We start from the raw sequence: 22,700 nt of genomic DNA, 5'->3' as shown, positions 1-22,700 counted from the left end.
CTTCAAAGTAGCCACCTTTTGCTTTGATGACTGCTTTGCACACTCTTGGCATTCTCTTGATTAGCTTCAAGAGGTAGTCGCCGGGAATGGTCTTCCAACAATTTTAAATGAGTTCCCAGAGATGCTTAGCACTTGTTGGCCCTTTTGCCTTCACTCTGCGGTCCAGCTCACCCCAACCATCTCAATTGGGTTCAGGTCTGGTGAATGTGGAGGCCAATTCATCTGGCGTAGCACCCCATCACTCTCCTTCTTGCTCAAATAGCCCTTACACAACCTGGAGGTGTGTTTGGGGTCATTGTCCTGTTGAAAAATAAAAGATGGTCCAACTAAACGCAAACCGGATGGAATAGCATGCTGCTGCAAGATGCTGTGGTAGCCATGCTGGTTCAGTAAGCCTTCAAGTTTGAATAAATCCCCAAGAGTGTCACCAGCAAAGCACCCCCATACCATCACACCTCCTTCATGCTTCACGGTGGGAACCAGGCATGTAGAGTCCATCCGTTCACCTTTTCTGCGTCGGACAAAGACACGGTGGTTGGAACCAAAGATCTCAAATTTGGACTCATCAGACCAAAGCACAGATTTCCACTGGTCTAACATCCATTCCTTGTGTTCTGTAGACCAAAAAAGTCTCTTCTGCTTGTTGCCTGTCCTTAGCAGTGGTTTCCTAGCAGCTATTTTACCATGAAGGCCTGCTGCACAAAGTCTCCTCTTAACAGTTATTGTAGAGATATGTCTGCTGCTAGAACTCTGTGTGGCATTGACCTGGTCTCTAATCTGAGCTGCTGTTAACCTGCGATTTCTGAGTCTGGTGACTTGGATAATCCTCAGAAGCAGAGGTGACTCTTGGTTTTCCTTTCCTGGGGCGGTCCTCATGTGAGCCAGTTTCATTGAAGCGCTTGATGGTTTTTGCCACTGCACTTGGGGACACTTTCAAAGTTTTCCCAATTTTTCTCACTGACTGACCTTCATTTCTTAAAGTAATAATGGCCACTCATTTTTATTTACTTAGAATTTGTATTATGGCAATAAAAAAGCAGCTAACAGTCTATTCAGTAGGACTATCAGCTGTGTATCCACCAGACTTCTGCACAACACAACTGATGGTCCCAACACCATTTATAAGGCAAGAAATCCCATTTATTAAACCTGACAGGGCACACCTGTGAAGTGAAAACCATTCTCGGTGACTACCTCTTGAAGCAGTCATCAAAGCAAAAGGTGGCTACTTTGAAGAACCTAGAATATAAGACAGAATTTTAGTTGTTTCACACTTTTTTGTTAAGTATATAATTCCACATGTGTTAATTCATAGATTTGATGCCTTCAGAGTGAATGTACAATTTTCATAGTCTTGAAAATACAGAAAAATCTATAAATGAGAAGGTGTGTCCAAACTTTTGGTCTGTACTGTACATCAGGGGGTCTCCGAAACGTAACATGGCTCCACCATTGTTTCCAGCCAATTTTGCGTTCAAAAAGGTGCTCCCTCCCTTCTGAGCTCTGCCATGTGCCCAAACATGGTTTACCCCCACATATGGGGAATCAGCTTACACAGGAAAAATTAGACAACAACTTTTGGGGTGCAGTTTCTCCTGTTACCCTTGGGAAAATAAAAAAAAATTGGGGGCTAAAAAATCATTTTTGTAGAAAAAAAATGATTTTTTTCACGGCTCTACGTCAAACTTCTGTGAAGCACTTGGGTGTTAAAAGTGCTCACCACACATCTAGATAAGCTCCTTGGGGGGATCACGTTTCCAAAATGGGGTCACTTGTGGGGGGTTTCTACTGTTTATGCACATCAGGGGCTCTGCAAATGCAACATGACGCCCGCAGACCATTCCATCAAAGTCTGCATTCCAAAACATCACTACTTCCCTAACAAGCTCTGCCATGCACACAAACAGTGGTCGGCCCCCACATATGGGGTATCAGTATACTCAGGACATATTGCACAATAAGTTTTTGGGTCCAATTTCTCCTGTTACCCTTCTGAAAGTAAAAATTTGGGGGCAAAAAGATCATTTTTGTGGAAAAATGATTTTAAATTTTCACGGCTCTACGTTATAAACTTCTGTGAAGCTTCTGTGAAGCACTTGGGGAATCAAAGTGCTCACCACACATCTAGATAAGTTCCTTAAGTGGTCTAGTTTCCAACATGGTGTAACTTGTGGGGGTTTCCACTGTTTAGGCACATCAGGGGCTCTCCAAACGTGACATGGCGTTTAATCTCAATTCCAGCCAATTCTGCATTGAAAAAGTCAAATGGCACTCCTTCTCTTCCAAGCTCTGCCATGCGCCCAAGCAGTGGTTTACCCCCACACATGGGGTATCGGTGTACTCAGAACAAATTGTACAACAACTTTCATTGTCTAATTTCTCCTGTTACACTTGCGAAAATAAAAATTTGGGGGCGAAAAGATCATTTTTGTGGAAAAATAAAAATTTTTATTTTTACTGCTCTACATTATAAACTTTTGTGAAGCACTTGGGGGCTCAAAGTGCTCACACATCTAGATAAGTTCCTTAGGTGGACTATTTTCCCAAATGGTGTCATTTGTAGGGGTTTCCACTGTTTAGGCACATCAGGGGCTCTCCAAACGACATGGCGTCTGATCTCAATTCCAGCCAATTCTGCATTGAAAAAGTCAAACGGCTCTCCTTCTTTTCCAAGCTCTGCTGTGCACCCAAACAGTGGTTTACCCCATATATGGGGTATCTGCATATTCAGGAGAAATTGCACAACAAATTTTGTGGTTCAATTTCTCTTTTTACACTTGTGAAAATAAAAAAAAATTGGTTCTGAAGTAAAATGTTTGTAAAAAAGTTAAATGTTAATTTTTTCTTAAATGGTTAATAAACTTCTTGAATGTGGTTTTGAGCACTTTGAGGGGTGTAGTTTTTAGAATGGTGTCACTTTTGGGTATTTTCTGTCATGTACACCACACAAAGTGACTTTAAATTCAAGATGGTCCATAAAAAAAATGGTTTTGTAAATTTTGTTGTAAAAATGAGAAATCACTGGTCAACTTGTAACCCTTATAGCTTCCTAACAAAAAAAAAACTTTTTTGCAAAATTGTGCTGATGTAAAGCAGACATGTGAGAAATGTTATTAACTATTTTTTTGACATATCTCCCTGATTTAAAGGCATAAAAATTCAAAGTTTGAAAATTGCAAAATGTTAAAAATTCTTGCCATATTTCTGTTTTTTTCATAAATAAACGCAAGTCATATCTAAGAAGTTTTACCACTAAAATGAAGTACAATATGTCAAGAAAAAACAATCTCAGAATCAGCGGGATCAGTTAAAGCGTTCTTATAACATTATAAAGTGACAGTGGTCAGAATTGTAAAAATTGGCCTGGTCATTAAGCTGCAAAATGGCTCCGTCACTAAGGGGTTAAGGAGGTCTAATAACAATAACTCCGGTTTAGTAAATAATCATTGACTACCTGAAAATTAGCCATTCTCCTTAAAGGGACACTGTCACCTGAATTTGGAGGGAACAATCTTCAGCCATGGAGGCGGGGTTTTTGGGTGCTTGATTCACCCTTTCCTTACCCGCTGGCTGCATGCTGGCTGCAATATTGGATTGAAGTTCATTCTCTGTCCTCCATAGTACACGCCTGCGCAAGGCAAGATTGCCTTGTGCAGGCATGTACTACGGAGGACAGAGAATGAACTTCAATCCAATATTGCAGCCAGCGGGTAAGGAAAGGGTGAATCAAACACCCAAAAACCCCGCCTCCATGGCTGAAGATTGTTCCCTCCAAATTCAGGTGACAGTGTCCCTTTAAGTATGACATGCATCGTGTTGCAAAGACCTGTCGGGTCCCTGCACTGCTATACATGCTACCGGCGCAGTGGCTGTGAGCTGACATCGGAGGTGCAGCCACAGGGAGCGGGCCATGACACTGGCGCACACTCTGATGTCAGCTGCTGGGCTGTGCGGTGGCTACAAAAGACACTGGGCGACGTGGGACCAGAGGAAAGGTGAAAAGAATGTTTTTGTTTTTAATTATGCATTAGGGGCAGAATGGGGACACATACACTAGGATTGGGGACCATGTAAACCAGGATGGGGACATATATGACAGGAAGGGGGCATATATACCAGGATGGAGACCGTGTGGACCATACATACCAGGATGGGGACCATATATACCAGCATTAGGACATATATACCAGGAAGGGGGCATATATAGCAGGATGGAGACCATGTGGACTATACAAACCAGGATGGGGACCATATATACCAGCACTGGGACGTATATTCCAGGATGCGGACAGTCACCAGGATGATGGGCATATATACCAGGATGGGGGACATTGCTACATAATGAAGGGGGAGGGGCAATTCATGTCTTTATAGAATTTAGAAGGCTACAGGGGCCCATACATCTGACCAAGGGGAGCAGATCCAAATTTCACACTGAGGCCCATCGGACTCGAGTTACACCACTGCAAAAACATATCATACATTCTTAGCAAGAACACAAAGTGGTACAGGTGACAGAATCTCACTCTTCTGTTGTGTCTTCTGGGGTTCCAGGACCAACTGTCTCTGCCAGCAGCACCCTGCTTTTGGTGGGCTTCCACTGAGATGATAATGTATTAGATGTGACCTGCAGTCCCATGTAACTCCACAGATAATACAGTGATACTTTTGTGAGTACTGCAGGTTCTGCATGTGTTGCTGTTTTGGGCTGGTGGGAGCAGTAAGGCAGAATCAGTGAGAGATGAGAGAAGACTATATCTATCTATTGCTGATAACGACAGACTGCTACAAACCACAGATCTTCAGTATTTTTGCAGTTTTGCACTAGGTCAGCTGTAAATTACAAGTTAATCTCATATCATGCGAACATCCTCACCTTGTACCTCAAATATTACAGATCTGAAACTTTGTGATGCTGCAATTGGCAATTTTCTGTGTGGGCAATTTTCCATGTGGCCAATTTTCCGTGTGGGCAATTTGCCATATAGGTGCAATTTTCTGTGTGGGCATTTTTCCTGTGGGCTTTTTTCCATGGGCAATTTTTCTGTGGGGATTTTTCAGGGAACCCCCTGATTGTCCCCTCCCTAACCTCCATCATTGTCCTCTCCCCCCGACCTCCAATCATTGTCCTCAACTCCCAAAACCCATCATAGTTCTACCCCACCTACATCATTGTCCTCTTCCCCACATCCCATCATTGACCCCCCACCACCATCATTGCCCTCTCCCTCACATCCCATCTCTGTCCCCCATCATTTCCGTCTCCACCACCCCATCATTGGCATCTCCACCACCCTCAATCATTGTTCTTCCCCACTATCCACACCCTTGCCCTCTCCCCCAACTCTCGCCCACCTCCTCCCAGTGTAGTGTTAAAAAACAAAAAAAACACCACAACTATTCACCTTTCAGCACGTTCACCCGCAGCATAGAAATCGTCGGCAACTATCTCACTGATACAGGAGTGCGCTGCATGCTGATGTCATCTAGCAACGTGCAGCTGTGTCAGACTGAAAGCACCAGGCAGGAAGCCGAGGACAGATCCCTTCAGCTTCACACCACTGCCATTTTCTCCTGTAGGTAGCGGAGCTGCAGGGATCGCTCCCTGCCCGCCACACGGGGGTGCAAATCTGTCAAAAAATAAAGGGAACACTTAAAAAACAGAATATAACTTCAAGTAAATCAAAATTCTGTGAAACTGTCCATTTAGGCAACAACACTGATTGACAATCAATTTCACATGATGTTGTGCAAATGGAATAGACAACAGATGGAAATTATTGGCAATTATCAAGACACAATAAAGGAAGGGTTCTGCAGCACAGGCTCAGATTCAGATCTCGTCCCGAGATCTCGGGAGACGAGATCTGAATCTGAGCCTGCGCCGCCCCCAGCGGCCATTTTCCCGGAGGCCACCGCATTGCAGCAATGGAGCTGCCGGCGCCTCCGGGATTTCGGGAGATGCCGGAGGAGCCCCGACTGACTCTCCCTGAAGATACGCCGCCGCTGCCGCCCCACAGCACAGAGCCCCGGCGCTGTACCAAAAGGAACCGCCGCCCCACAGCACCCACGCGGCACAAAGGAGCAGCCGCTGCCGCTCCCCAGCACCCCACGCTGACGCTGCAGCTACAATATGAGGTAATGGGGCATACTCACACTTCCCTGTGAGACGCCCCTCCGTCATCGGGACCACTCCCCCCCCCAAAAAAAAGGCACATTAGTCACCGGCCGTATAAGATGACATACGGCGTATAAGAAGACCCCCGATTTTTAAGATTTTATATTTTAACTGGAAAAGTTGGGGGGTCGTCTTATACGCCCAGTCGTCTTATACGCCGGAAAATACGGTATTTAGTATCGCCGCGTCCGTAACGACCCCACCTATAAAACTGGCCCACTAGTTAACCCCTTCAGTAAACACCGTAAGAAAAAAAAAAAACGAGGCAAAAAACAACGCTTTATTATCATACCGCCGAACAAAAAGTGGAATAACACGCGATCAAAAAGACAGATATAAATAACCATGATACCGCTGAAAATGTCATCTTGTCCCGCAAAAAACGAGCCGCCATACAGCATCATCAGCGAAAAAATAAAAAAGTTATAGTCCTGAGAATAAAGCGATGCAAAAATAATTATTTTTTCTATAAAATAGTTTTTATCGTATAAAAGCGCCAAAACATAAAAAAATGATATAAATGAGGTATCGCTGTAATCGTACTGACCCGAAGACTAAAATTGCTTTACCAATTTTACCAAACGCGGAACGGTATAAACGCCTCCCCCAAAAGAAATTCATGAATAGCTGGTTTTTGGTCATTCTGCCTCACAAAAATCGTAATAAAAAGCGATCAAAAAATGTTACGTGCCCGAAAATGTTACCAATAAAAACGTCAACTCGTCCCGCAAAAAACAAGACCTGACATGACTCTGTGGACCAAAATATGGATAAATTATAGCTCTCAAAATGTGGTAACGCAAAAAAATATTTTTTGCAATAAAAAGCGTCTTTCAGTGTGTGACGGCTGCCAATCAAAAATCCGCTAAAAAACCCGCTATAAAAGTAAATCAAACCCCCCTTCATCACCCCCTTAGTTAGGGAAAAATTAAAAAAATGTATTTATTTCCATTTTCCCATTAGGGCTAGGGTTAGGGCTAGGGTTGGGGCTACAGTTAGGGTTGGGGCTAAAGTTACGGTTAGGGTTTAGATTACATTTACAGTTGGGAATAGGGTTGGGATTAGGGTTAGGGGTGTGTCAGGGTTAGAGGTGTGGTTAGGGTTACTGTTGGGATTTGAATTAGGGGTGTGTTTGGATTAGGGTTTCAGTTATAATTGGGGGGTTTCCACTGTTTAGGCACATCAGGGGCTCTCGAAACGCGACATGGCGTCCGATCTCAATTCCAGCCAATTCTGCGTTGAAAAAGTAAAACAGTGCTCCTTCCCTTCCGAGCTCTCCCGTGTGCCCAAACAGGAGTTTACCCCAACATATGGGGTATCAGCGTACTCAGGACAAATTGGACAACAACTATTGGGGTCCAATTTTTCCTGTTACCCTTGGGAAAATATAAAACTGGGGGCTAAAAAATAATGTTTGTGGGAAAAAAAAGATTTTTTATTTTCACGGCTCTGCGTTATAAACTTCTGTGAAGCCCTTGGTGGGTCAAAGCGCTCACCACACATCTAGATAAGTTCCTTAGGGGGTCTACTTTCCAAAATGGTGTCACTTGTGGGGGGTTTCCACTGTTTAGGTACATTAGGGGCTCTGCAAACGCAATGTGACACCTGCAGACCATTCCATCTAAGTCTGCATTCCAAATGGCGCTCCTTCCCTTCCGAGCCATCCCATGCGGCCAAACAGTGGTTCCCCCCCACATATGGGCTATCAGCGCACTCAGGACAAATTGTACAACAAATTTTGGGGTCCAATTTCTCCTGTTACCCTCGGGAAAATACAAAACTGGGGGCTAAAAAATAATTTTTGTGGGAAAAAATGTTTGTTTTATTTTTACGGCTCTGCATTATAAACTTCTGTGAAGCCCTTGGTGGGTCAAAGCGCTCAAAACACATCTAGATAAATTCCTTAGGGGGTCTACTTTCCAAAATGGTGTCACTTGTGGGGGGTTTCAATGTTTAGGCACATCAGTGGCTCTCCAAACGCAACATGGCGTCAAATCTCAATTCCTATCAATTTTGCATTGAAAAGTCAAATGGCGCTCCTTCCCTTCCGAGCTCTCCCATTCGCCCAAACAGTGGTTTACCCCCACATATGGGTTATCAGCGTACTCAGGACAAATTGTACAACAACTTTTGGGGTCCATTTTCTCCTGTTACCCTTAGTAAAATAAAACAAATTGGAGCCGAAGTAAATTTTGTGTGAAAAAAAGTTACTGTATAAACCCGAGTATAAGCCGACCCCCCTAATTTTGCCACAAAAAACTGGGTAAACTTATTGACTCGAGTATAAGCCTAGGGTAGGAAATGCAGCAGCTACCGGTGAATTTCAAAAATAAAAATAGATGCTCCATACCGTTCATTATTGCCCCATAAGATGCTCCATATAAAGCAGTGCCACATATAATGCTCCATACAGTTCATTATTGCCACATAGATGTGCCATATAAAGCTGTGCCATATAGTGCTCTGCACCGTTCATTATTGCCCCATAGATGTGCCATATAGTGCTCTGCACCGTTCATTACTGCCCCATAGCTGTGCCATATAGTGCTCTGCGCCGTTCATTATTGCCCCATAGCTGTGCCATATAGTGCTCTGCACCGTTCATTATTGCCCCATAGCCATGCCATATAGTGCTCTGCACCGTTCATTACTGCCCCATAGCTGTGCCATATAGTGCTCTGCGCCGTTCATTATTGCCCCATAGATGTGCCATATAGTGCTCTGCACCGTTCATTATTGCCCCATAGCTGTGCCATATAGTGCTCTGCGCCGTTCATTATTGCCCCATAGCTGTGCCATACAGTGCTCTGCGCCGTTCATTATTGCCCCATAGCTGCCATATAGTGCTCTGCACCGTTCATTATTGCCCCATAGCTGCCATATAGTGCTCTGCGCCGTTCAGTATTGCCCCATAGCTGTGCCATATAGTGCTCTGCGCTGTTCAGTATTGCCCCATAGCTGTGCCATATAGTGCTCTGCGCCATTCAGTATTGCCCCATAGCTGCCATATAGTGCTCTGCACCGTTCATTATTGCCCCATAGCTGCCATATAGTGCTCTGCGCCATTCAGTATTGCCCCATAGCTGCCATATAGTGCTCTGCACCGTTCATTATTGCCCCATAGCTGCCATATAGTGCTTTGCACCGTTCATTATTGCCCCATAGCTGCCATATAGTGCTCTGCGCCGTTCAGTATTGCCCCATAGCTGCCATATAATGCTCTGCGTCGTTCATTATTGCCCCATAGCTGTGCCATAGAAAGCTGTGACATTGCTGCTGCTGCTGCAATAAAAAAAAAACGCCATACTCACCTCTCTTGCTTGCAGCTCCCAGCGTCCGGTCCCGGTGTCTCTCCGCTCTGACTGATCAGGCAGAGGGCGCCGCGCACACTATATGCGTCATCGCGCCCTCTTACCTGCACAGTCAGAGCGGAGAGACGCCGGGAAGATGGAGCGACGCCCAGCGTGTGGAACGGGGACAGGTGAATATTACATACTTACCTGCTCCCGGCGTCCCGCTCCCTCTGCCTGTCACACGGTCTTCGGTGCCGCAGCCTCTTCCTCTATCAGCGGTCACCGGCACCGCTGATTAGAGAAATTAATATGTGGCTCCACCCCTATGGGAGGTGGAGCCGCGTATTCATTTCTCTAATGAGCGGTCCCACGTGACTGCTGAAGAGTAGAAGAACTGCAGCACCGAAGACCGTGTGACGAGCAGAGGGAGCGCCAGGATCGCCGGGACTAGGTGAGTATGCCTCAGCGCCCTCTCCCCCTCACCCGCTGACCCTGCCGCCAACCGTGACTCGAGTATAAGCCGAGAGGGGCACTTTCAGCCCAAAATTTGGGGCTGAAAATCTCGGCTTATACTCGAGTATATACGGTAAATGTTCATTTTTATTTAAACATTCCAAAAATTCCTGTGAAGCACCAGAAGGGTTAATAAACATCTTGAATATGGTTTTGAGCACCTTGAGGGGTGCAGTTTTTAGAACGGTGTCACACTTGGGTATTTTCTATCATATAGACCCCTCAAAATGACTTCAAATGAGATGTGGTCCCTAAAAAAAAATGGTGTTGTAAAAATGAGAAATGGCTGGTCAACTTTTAACCCTTATAACTCCCTAACAAAAAAAAAATTTGGTTCCAAAATTGTGCTGATGTAAAGTAAACATGTGGGAAATGTTACTTATTAAGTATTTTGTGTGACATATCTCTGTGATTTAATTGCATAAAAATTCAAAGTTGGAAAATTGCGAAATTTTCATAATTTTCGCCAAATTTCCGTTTTTTTCACAAACAAACGCAGGTACTATCAAAGAATTTTTACCACTATCATGAAGTACAATATGTCCCGAGAAAACAATGTCAGAATCACTGGGATCCGTTGAAGCGTTCCAGAGTTATAACCTCATAAAGGGACAGTGGTCAGAATTGTAAAAATTGGCCTGGTCATTGACGTGCAAACCACCCTTGGGGGTAAAGGGGTTAATTTTTTTTTTTTTTTTTTTTACAAATATATGGTTCCCAGGGCCTGGAGGAGAGCTCCTCTCCTCCACCCTGGGTACCAACCGCACATGAAACGCTTACTTCCCGCATGGTGGGCATAGCCCCATGCGGGAAGTAAGCGGATCAATGCATTCCTATGTGTGCTGAATCGCCGCGATTCCGCACAAAGAATGAACATGCTGTGATTTTTTCCGGATGCAATTCTGCCATGGGTAAAAATGCAGCATGTGCACAAAAAATGCGGAATGCATTAAAAATGATGGGATGCTTATGTAAGCGTTTTTTTAGCGTTTTTTTTCCGGTGGAAAACGGCTGAAAAACCGCTAAAAATCCTGAATGCGTGCACATAGCCTAAGAGTTCTGGCTCCTACAGGCCAGTTAGACACTCCTAATCAACTCGTTACCTGCATTAAAGACAGCTGTCTTACATAGTCACCTTTATATAAGACTCCTGTCCGCACAGACTCAATTAATCAGTCAGACTCTAACCACTGCAACTTGGGCAAGACCAAAGAGCTTATTAACCCCTTAATCCCATATGACGTACTATCCCGTCCAGGTGACCTGGGACTTAATTCCCAGGGACGGGATAGTACATCATATGCGATCGGCCACGCTCACGGGGGGAGCGCGGCCGATCGCGGCCGGGTGTCAGCTGCCTATCGCAGCTGACATCCGGCACTATGTGCCAGGAGCGGTCACGGACCGCTCCCGGCACATTAACCCCCGGCACACCGCGATCAAAGATGATCGCGGTGTGCCGGCGGTGCAGGGAAGCATCGCGCAGGGAGGGGGCTCCCTGCGGGCTTCCCTGAGACGATCGGTACACGGTGATGTGCTCACCGTGTACCGAGCGTCTTCTCCCTGCAGTCCCCGGATCCAGAATGGCCGCCGGGCTGCATCCGGGTCCTGCAGGGAGCACTTCCGGGTCAGGATCAGGCTGCAGCTGCAGCTCTAATCCTGCCCGGCTGTATGTCAGATCACCGATCTAACAGAGTGCTGTGCACACTGTCAGATCGGTGATCTGTGATGCCCGCCCCTGGCACAAAGTGAAAAAGTAAAAAAAAAAATTTCCACACGTAAAAAAAAAAAAAAAAATTCCTAAATAAAGCAGAAAAAAAAAATATATTATTCCCATAAATACATTTCTTTACATAAAAAAAACCAAAAAAACAATAAAAGTACACATATTTAGTATCGCCGCGTCCGTAACGATCCGACCTATAAAACTGGCCCACTAGTTAACCCCTTCAGTGAACACCGTAAGAAAAAAAAAAAAAACGAGCCAAAAAACAACGCTTTATTATCATAACGCTGAACAAAAAGTGGAATAACACGCGATCAAAAAGACGGATATAAATAACCGTGGTACCTCTGAAAACGTCATCTTGTCCCGCAAAAAACGAGCCGCCATATAGCATCATAACCAAAAAAATAAAAAAGTTATAGTCCTCAGAATAAAGCGATGCCAAAATAATTATTTTTTCTATAAAATAGCTTTTATCGTATAAAAGCGCCAAAACTTTAAAAAAATGATATAAATGAGGTATCGCTGTAATCGTACTGACCCGAAGAATAAAACTGCTTCATCAATTTTACCAAACGCGGAACGGTATAAACGCCTCCCCCAAAAGAAATTCATGAATAGCTGGTTTTTGGTCATTCTGCCTCACAAAAAATCGGAATAAAAAGCGATCAAAAACTGTCACATGTCCGAAAATGTAACCGACAAAAACGTCAACTCGTCCCGCAAAAAACAAGACCTCACATGACTCTGTGGACCAAAATATGGAAAAATTATAGGTCTCAAAATGTGGAGACGCAAAAACTTTTTTGCTATAAAAAGCGTCTTTTAGTGTGTGACGGCTGCCAATCATAAAAATCCGATATAAAAAACGCTATAAAAGTAAATCAAACCCCCCTTCATCACTCCCTTAGTTAGGCTAGGTTCACATTGCGTTAATGGGTTAACGCTAACGGACAGCGTTGCACGGCGAAAATGTCACAATTAACGCCGTGCAACGGGTCTGTTAGCACAACCATCGACAGCAATGTGATTTTCGGGTGTAGCGCATCGCTAGAGCGTGCCATTTTCGGCTCGCGCTAGCAAGGTGCCATTCTTTTGTGGCGCGCCTCAGACGCTGCTTGCAGCGTCCGCGGCGCGCCCGAGGTCCGATCCCCGATCTTCCAGAGCAAGGACGTTAACGCGAACACTAAACACGACACCTAAAAAGACATTGCGTTAGCGCAATCCGCTAGTGCTAAACGGATTTCCCTAACGCAATGTGAACCTAGCCTTAGGGAAAAATAATAAAATTAAAAAAAATGTATTTATTTCCATTTTCCCATTAGGGTTAGGGCTAGGGTTAGGGTTTGGATTACATTTACGGTTGGGATTATGGTTGGGATTAGAATTAGGGGTGTGTCAGGGTTAGGTGTGTGGTTAGGGTTATAGTTGGGATTAGGGTTAGGGGTGCGTTTGGATTAGGGTTTCATTTATAATTGGGGGGTTTCCACTGTTTAGACACATCAGGGGCTCTCCAAACGCGACATGGCATCCGATCTCAATTCCAGCCAATTCTGCATTGAAAAAGTAAAACAGTGCTCCTTCACTTCCGAGCTCTCCCGTGCGCCCAAACAGGGGTTTACCCCAACATATGGGGTATCATCGTACTCGAGACAAATTGGACAACAACTTTTTGGGTCCAAGTTCTCTTGTTATCCTTGGGAAAATAAAAATTTGGGGGGCTAAAAATCATTTTTGTGGGAAAAAAAAGGATTTTTTATTTTCACGGCTCTGCGTTGTAAACTGTAGTGAAACACTTGGGGGTTCAAAGTTTTCACAACACATCTAGATAAGTTCCGTGGGAGGTCTAGTTTCCAATATGAGGTCACTTGTGGGTGGTTTCTACTGTTTGGGTACATCAGGGGCTCTGCAAATGCAACGTGACGCCTGCAGACCAATCCATCTAAGTCTGCATTCCAAATGGCGCTCCTTCCCTTCCGAGCTCTGCCATGCGCCCAAACAGTGGTTCCCCCCCACATATGGGGTATCAGCGTACTCAGGACAAATTGGACAACAACTTTTGGGGTCCAATTTATTATGTTACCCTTGTGAAAATACAAAACTGGGGGCTAAAAAATAATTTTTGCGAAAAAAAAAAAAATTATTTTAACGGCTCTGCGTTATAAACTGTAGTGAAACACTTGGGGGTTCAAAGCTCTCAAAACACATCTAGATAAGTTCCTTAGGGGGTCTACTTTCCAAAATGGTGTCACTTGTGGGGGGTTTTAATGTTTAGGCACATCAGGGGCTCTCCAAACCAACATGGCGTCCCATCTTAATTCCAGTCAATTTTGCATTGAAAAGTCAAATGGCGCTCCTTCCCTTCCGAGCTCTGCTATGCACCCAAAAAGTGGTTTACCCCCACATATGGGGTATCATCGCACTCAGGACAAATTGCACAACAACTTTTGTGGTCTAATTTCTTCTCTTACCCTTGGGAAAATAAAAAATTGGGGGCGAAAAGATCATTTTTGTGAAAAAATAAGATTTTTTATTTTTACGGCTCTGCATTATAAACTTCTGTGAAGCACTTGTTGGGTCAAAGTGCTCACCACACATCTAGATAAGTTCCTTAAGGGGTCTACTTTTCAAAATGGTGTCACTTGTGAGGGGTTCCAATGTTTAGGCACATCAGGGGATCTCCAAACGCAACATGGCGTCCCATCTCAATTCCAGTCAATTTTGCATTGAAAAGTCAAATGGCGCTCCTTTCCTTCCGAGCTCTGCCATGCGCCCAAACAGTGGTTTACCCCCACATATGGGGTATCGTCGCACTCAGGACAAATTGCACAACAACTTTTGTGGTCTAATTTCTTCTCTTACCCTTGGGAAAATAAAAAATTGGTGGCGAAAAGATTATTTTTGTGAAAAAATATGATTTTTTTATTTTTACGGCTCTGCATTATAAACTTCTGTGAAGCACTTGTTGGGTCAAAGTGCTCACCACACCTCTAGATAAGTTCCTTAAGGGGTCTACTTTCCAAAATGGTGTCACTTGTGGGGGGTTTCAATGTTTAGGCACATGAGGGGCTCTCCAAACGCAACATGGCGTCCCATCTCAATTCCTGTCAATTTTGCATTTAAAAGTCAAATGGCGCTCCTTTCCTTCCGAGCTCTGCCATGCGCCCAAACAGTGGTTTACCCCCACATATGGGGTATCAGCGTACTCAGTACAGATTGTACAACAATGTTTGGCATCCATTTTATCCTGTTACCCTTGGTAAAATAAAACAAATTGGAGCTGAAATAAATTTTGTGTGAAAAAAAGTTAAATATTCATTTTTATTTAAACATTCCAAAAATTCCTGTGAAACCCCTGAAGGGTTAATAAACTTCTTGAATGTGGTTTTGAGCACCTTGAGGGGTGCAGTTTTTAGAATGGTGTCACACTTGGGTATTTTCTATCATATAGACCCCTCAAAATGACATCAAATGAGATGTGGTCCCTAAAAAAAAATGGTGTTGTAAAAATGAGAAATTGCTGGTCAACTCTTAACCCTTATAACTCCCTAACAAAAAAAAATTTTGGTTCCAAAATTGTGCTGATGTAAAGTAGACATGTGGGAAATGTTACTTATTAAGTATTTTGCGTGACATATCTCTGTGATTTAAGGGCATAAAAATTTAAAGTTGGAAAATTGCGAAATTTTCTAAATTTTCGCCAAATTTCCGTTTTTTTCACAAATAAACGCAAGTTATATCGAATAAATGTTACTACTAAAATGAAGTACAATATGTCACGAGAAAACAATGTCAGAATCGCCAAGATCCGTTGAAGCGTTCCAGAGTTACAACCTCATAAAGGGACAGTGGTCAGAATTGTAAAAATTGGCCCGGTCATTAACGTGCAAACCACCCTCGGGGCTTAAGGGGTTAAGGATGTCAGGGACGAGATCATAGACCTGCACAAAGCTGGAATGGGCTACAAAACCATAAGATAGGCTTCTTTCACACTAGCGTCGGGCTCGGCCCGTCGCAGTGCGTCGGGCCGAGGTTACCGATGCTAGCGTTGTCTCCGCCGCACAACGGGTGCAGCGGATGCTGCTTTTCAGCGCATCCGCTGCCCCATTGTGAGGTGCGGGGAGGTGGGGGAGGAAAAGACAGTCCGTCGGCTGCAAAAAACGTTACATGGAACTTTTTTTGCGGCCGACGGTCCGCCACAACACGGCGCAAACGTCGCGCGACGGTTGCGACGTGTGGCAATCCGTCGCAATGCGTCGCGTAATGTTAGTCAATGGAGAAAAACGCTTCCTGCAAACACTTTTGCAGGATGCGTTTTTTCTGCAAAACGACGCATTGTGACGGATTGCAGTTAACGCTAGTGTGAAAGTAGCCTGTAAAGGTTTAAAATCCTGCAGTGCCCGCAAGGTCCCCCTGCTCAAGAACATGTGCAGGCCCATCTGAAGTTTGCCAATGAACACATGGATGATTCTGTGAGTGATTGGGAGAAGATGCTGTGGTCATATGAGACAAAAATTTAGGTCTTTGGCATTAACTCAACTTGCTGTGTTTGGAGGAAGAGAAATGCTGCCTATGACCCAAAGAGCACCATCCCCACTGTCAAGCATGGAGGTGGAAACATTATGTTTTGTTGGGTGTTTCTCTGCTAAGGGCACAGGGCTACTTCACCGCATCAATGGGAAAATGGATGAAGCCATGTACCGTAAAATTCTGAGTGACAACCTTTCTCCCTCCGCCAGGACATTAAAAATGGGTCGTGGCTGGGTCTTCCAGCAAGACAATGACCCAAAACATACAGCCAAGGCAACAAGTGGCTCAAAAAGAAGCACATTAAAGGGACTCTGTTACCTGAATTTGGAGGGAACAATTTTCAGCCATGAAGGCGGGGTTTTCGGGTGTTTGATTCACCCTTTCCTTACCCGCTGGCTGCATGCTGGCTGCAATATTGGATTGAAGTTCATTCTCTGTCCTCCGTAGTACATGCCTGCACAAGGCAATCTTACCTTGCGCAGGCGTGTACTATGGAGGACAGAGAATGAACTTCAATATTGCAGCCAGCGGGTAAAGAAAGGGTGAATCAAACATCCGAAAACCCCGCCTCCATGGCTGAAAATTGTTCCCTCCAAATTCAGGTGACAGAGTCCCTTTAAGGTCATGGAGTGGCCTAGCCAGTCTCCAGACCTTAATCCCATAGAAAACTTATGGAGGGAGATGAAGCTCCGAGTTGCCAAGTGACAGCCTTAAAATCTTAATGATTTAGAGACGATCTGCAACGAGGAGTGGACCAAAATTTCTCCTGACACGTGCGCAAACCTCATCATCAACTACAAAAAACATCTGACTGCTGTGCTTGCCAACAAGTGTTTTGCCACCAAGTATTAAGCCTTGTTTGCTAGGGGGATCAAATACTTATTTCTCACTGCAAAATGCAAATACATTTATAAATATCATACAATATGATTTTCTGGATTTTATTCTTGATATTCTATCTCTGAATGTTAAAATTAACCTACCCTTAAAATTATAGACTGTTCATGTCATTGTCAGTGGACAAACTTACAAAATCAGCAAGGGATTAAATACTTATTTTCCCCACTGTATATACGGTATATGCGGATGTTGTTGAATCTTTATTTTAAGTTTTCAGTTAATGAGATTCTCATGCTTTGAGCCAGGCCTGTGGGGGATGCCTTTGTGGTGCTCTGCTTACATGTTCATCTGTATGGCTTATGACAGGTCACTGATCCTTCAGTGACCTGCCCCGTTTTACATACTGCATAGAATACTGTTGATATTATTGTATAGATGGATTTCATCAACCAAGGAATCAGTAAACTGTGCCAACCTGACAATGTCTGTAGTTTACTTAGTAAAATCCTAATGAGTTTCGCTTTAAAGCCAAAAATGGAAAAATAAAGTTAAAGGTGAAAGTTATAACGGTTGCCTTCATTCCACAGATTAGACCACTATTGTATCTTGTTACACTATTGTCTGCGGTGAGCATAGACAATGGTTTGTCTGGTTTGCTAATACACAGATTAAAACACAACTGTAGAGTGCTTTTTGTCTGCATTTTCTACTTTTGATTTTTGGGCTATAAGGCTATTTTACATATAGGTCTGCACCTCTAAATACACATCTGAATACCACATGCTGGCACCTTCTTTTCTGTGTTTACTCACATTGAAAAATCTGTATTACTTCTCTTTGTATAATTATATAGAGCACAAGAATGAGCTGAGGCGTGTTTTCTAGGAAAGTCTCCACGAGCCGCATCATACTGATGTCATGGGTGAGAAAGTATGCATAATCCTTAAACTTTTTCTCCTTTGGGTTTCTGTATGCAGCGATGCCCACTTCTAGTGAATGTATACACCTGTAAGAACATAGAACACTGTTAATAAAACAAAATTTCCATCCTGCACCTTGATGCATTTCAAAATACATAAATCTCTTAGACCTAATGAAGTGGTGAACATACTTTGAAAATTCATATCAGAATGGCTATATATGCCTTTATATTAAAATGAGCATTTTAGTTCAGCCATAGAATAAAATAGCTCATGAGTCAGGGTGCATTTCATCAGCACACACCCAGCCTCAGTGACAGCAGCAGTTTGTGTGGAGCAGTGTGAGATCTCAGCTAAAGGAGGGACACTGAAGAGGTGTCAATCTGACTAGGTAGGCAAGGATTGTATTTAAACATTCAGGAACAATAATACAGCCATTCTGACAATGACTTTCAAAGTAAGTACATTAGCCTCATCTATTAGGAGAGAGAATTTAACCCCTTCACCCCGAAACGTGTTTTCACCTTCCTGACCAGGCCAATTTTTTCAATTCTGACCACTGTCACTTTAATGAGTTCTTGACTCTGGAACACTTCATTGGATCCCACTGAGTCTGAGACTGTTTTCTCGTGACATATTGTACTTCATGACAGTGGTAAAATTTCTTTAATATGACTTCCGTTTATTTGTGAAAAAAAATCGAAAATTTGGCAATTTTCAAACTTTTAATTTTTGTGCCCTTAAATCAAAATCATGTCACACAAAATAATTAACAAATGACATTTCCCACATATCTACTTTACTACGTCACTTTTTTTAAACAATTTATTTTTGTTAGGAAGTTATAAGAATTAACTAGTGACCTGCGATCTCTTATTTTTACAACAAAATTTACAAAATCATTTGTTAGGGACCACCTCTCATTTAAAGTGACTTTGAGGGGCCTATATGACAGAAAATACCCAAAAGTGACACTGTTCTAAAAACTGCACCCCTCAAGGTACTCAAAACCACATTCAAGAAGTTTATTAACCCTTCAGGTGTTTCACAGGAATTAAAGGAATGTGGAAGGAAAAAAGAAACTTTTCCTTGAGACCCAATTTCTTTTTACTTTCACAAGGGTAATAGGAGAAAATGGACCAAACAATTTGTTTTGCAATTTCTTTTGAGCATGCAGATACCACATATGTGGGGGGAAACAATGTTTGGGTTGCACGGCAGGGCTCGGAAGGGAAGGAGCGCCATTTGACTTTTTGAATGTAAAATTAGCTGGCATAATTAGTGGAGAGCCCCTGATGTTACTAAACAGTTGAAAGCCCCCACAAGTGACACGATTTTGGAAACTAGACCCCTCAGGGAACTTATCTATATAGGTCTTGAGCACCTTGAAACCACAGGTGCTTCACAGAAGTTTATAATGTTGAGCCGTGAAAATGTTTTTTTAGCTCCAAATTTTACATTTTCATAAGGGTAACAGAAATTCCACCATATAGTATGTTGTGCAATTTCTCCGGAGTACGCCGATACCCAATATGTGGAGGTGTGTCACAGAATTTTATTCCATTTGGGCAGTGAAGAAAAAATTATTTACATTTTTACCACCAAGATTGTGTGCTAGCCCCATATTTTACATTTTCCCACTGGATAAAAATGGCACCAAAATTTGTCCCACTATTTCTGCTAAATGTAGAAATATCCTATATATGGCTGTAGCGTGCTGCTTAGTCACACAGCGACACTCGGGAGAGACAGAGCACTATTTGACTCAAAGTGCAGATTTTCCTAGAATAGTTTGCGAAGCCCATAAACAGAGCCCCTAAGTGACAGAAAAGCAGAATTCCTCCTCAAGTGACCCCATTTTGGAAATTATATTCCCTTTGGAATTTATCTAGAGGTGTAGTGATGATTTGGAATCCATGGGTGTTTTCCAGAAACAAGCAGCAGTGGATGTTGCAGAGTGAAAATTGCAAACTGCTATTGTAGTGATCAGTGGGTTGTAGTGACCAGTACATTGTACCCAGCTCGGGCTTCTGGAGACATGCACTCGTAAATTAGGCGAGCTGTCATCGCTACAGAAATGCCAAACATGTGGGTGCTAAATGTGGTTTAGACACAGTGTGGTTCAGAAGAGAGTGGGGCATTTGGATTTGGGAGTGCAGAATTTGCTGAATTTCTTTTGGGGGACAAGGAGCCATTTCAGTTCTCCAGTGGCTCTGTACAACCAACAACGTGGATGCCCCCTATATTTCCATAGACAGATGACGGACCTGTGTGGGGACTTGCTTTCATTGTGGTTTGAGTTGAAGCATTTATTGGGAACATTTTACATAACATTTAGGATCACATTTATCCGACACTCTACGCTGAGAACTTACTTTGGGGTTTCCATCTAAATCTCCAAGGGATTCATTCACTATAATGAGGCAGCAGAGTTACTCTGGACTCCATCTGGCCTCTGTTCAGCAGTGTCCTTTTCAGAAGTGCACAAAACTGTGGTCAACTGTGCTATTATGCTCGCCTAAAAAGATGGACACCACCGGATCACAGGTCCTATGGAGTCTACTGTTCCTCAATCTGCCTCATTACAGGGAATCTTCCGTCGGGGGTTCCACTTGAATCACAGTACTTCAGAGATTTATACAGAAACCCTGGAGAAAGCATTCAGCACAGAGCACAGGATAAATGTGAGCACAGCCTTAGGCACTAACGAGTTTTACGGACGTAAGAGTGCATAAAATACGTCCGTAAAACACGCCTAACAAACATCCCAATTATTCTCTTTGCCCCTGCTCCTATCTGCCGTATTTTACTGATCAGTATTATACGGCTTTCCACGGCCGTAGAAAATCGCAGCATGCTGCGTTTGTCACCGTATTGCGCAAAAAAAACGCCAATGAAAGTCTATGGAAGCCAGAAAAATACGGATTACACATGGACCAGCAGTGTGACTTGCGAGAAATACGCAGCGGTGTTAGAGAGAAAAGCCGGCAATTCAGTGCGGTGTACAGTAAAATCACACTGACAGCTTACAGTAGAATAGGTAGAATAAATGTCTACACATAGAATAGGTATATATATATATATATGTCAGTGAGACACATATGTATATATATTAATATTTCATACAGCGCGAGATAGCTTTAAAGCCGGTAATACGATTGCCGGCTTTTGCTATCTCCTGCCTAAACCCGACATGATATGAGACCTGGTTTACATACAGTAAACCATCTCATATCACCTTTTTTTTTGCATATTCCACACTACTAATGTTAGTAGTGTGTATATGCAAAATTTGGCCATTCTATTAAATTAAAGGGTTAAATGGCGGAAAAAAATTGGCGTGGGCTCCCGCGCAATTTTCTCCGCCAGAGTAGTAATGCCAGTGACTGAGGGCAGATATTAATAGCCTGGAGAGGGTCCACGGTTATTGGCCCCCCCCCGGCTAAAAACATCTGCCCCCAGCCACCCCAGAAAAGGCACATCTGGAAGATGCGCCTATTCTGGCACTTGGCCACTCTCTTCCCATTCCCGTGTAGCGGTGGGATATGGGGTAATGAAGGGTTAATGCCACCTTGCTATTGTAAGGTGACATTAAGCCAAATTAATAATGGAGAGGCGTCAATTATGACACCTATCCATTATTAATCCAATAGTAGTAAAGGGTTAAAAAAAAAAAAAACATTATTTAAAAGTATTTTAATGAAATAAAAACAAAGGTTGTTGTAATATTTTATTCTCCCTATACAAGGGAGAAAACCACGCAGTACGGATGCCATACGGATTACATACGGAGGATGCCATGCGCAAAATACGCTGACACACCCTGCCTACGGAGGAGCTACGGACCACTATTTTGGGGACTTTTCAGCGTATTACGGACGTAATATACGGACCGTATTGTCTTACGCCGAGTGTGACGCCGGCCTTACTGCGATCTTTGAGTGGCAGGATGAAATAATCAACAGCAGGAGACGAATTGGTTTTATTTATTTTTTATGCCATTCCTTATGCGGTATAAATGACTACACTACATTATTCTTCAGGACTGTACGATTACAGCGATGCCAGATCTTTATTGGTTTTTTATATTTTGCAGCTGTCACACACTAAAAGACGCCTTTTTCATGCAAAAACTAGCTTTTGAATTCCATATTAAGACAGGTATAATTTTTCCATATTGTGGATGACAGTCATGTGACAGCTTCTTTCTGTGGGATGAGTTGACGTTTTATTGGTACCATTTTCGGGCACATGCTTTTTTAATTACTTTCTGTTCTGATTTACTTTTTACTTTTAGTAAGTAAAATGCAAAGTGAATGAACAGAATCAAATTATATTTAAGATTTGGTGTGACTACCTATTTCCTTCTAAATATCATCAATTCACCTAGGTACCTTAGCACAAAGTCAGGAATTTTGTAGGAATATAGTCGACTGTATGGGTAGCCAATAATACCAAACGGGTGGTGATAATTATTTTCATAAGTAGGCTGAAATATACTGTAGTTGTAAACAGAAACCGCAGTGAAAGAGGCTTAACCCCCTTGTGACATGCGCAATACTAGTACAGTGCATGTCACATCTCCCCCTTTGATGCGGGCTTCGGCGGTGAGCCCACCTCAAAGACAGGACACCTCAGCTGTTTTGAACAGCTGACATGTGCCCGCAATAGCGGCGGGTGGAATAGTGATTCACCCGCCG

The 22,700-nt window shown here is 43.3% G+C and overlaps 1 protein-coding gene across 4 annotated transcripts in view; it reads right to left on the bottom strand.

Moving 5' to 3' along the window:
* Positions 1 to 22,700, bottom strand: part of XKR8 (XK related 8) — a 194,992-nt gene that overhangs the window by 143,078 nt on the left and 29,214 nt on the right. For all 4 annotated transcript variants that reach the window (XR_011319244.1, XM_069756644.1, XM_069756643.1 and 1 more), the window contains exon 2: positions 17,893 to 18,086. Coding sequence is in view for 3 of the 4 variants with exons in the window: in XM_069756644.1 (XP_069612745.1) it covers positions 17,893 to 18,086 (194 nt within the window). In the remaining variant the exon portion in view is untranslated. The remainder of the gene's footprint in view (positions 1 to 17,892; positions 18,087 to 22,700) is intronic.

This window comes from Ranitomeya imitator, chromosome 3 (assembly GCF_032444005.1).
Source record: "Ranitomeya imitator isolate aRanImi1 chromosome 3, aRanImi1.pri, whole genome shotgun sequence".
Lineage (NCBI taxonomy): Eukaryota > Metazoa > Chordata > Amphibia > Anura > Dendrobatidae > Ranitomeya > Ranitomeya imitator.
Note: the sequence above shows the minus strand (reverse complement) of the source record. Positions and strands in the feature narration are given on the sequence as shown.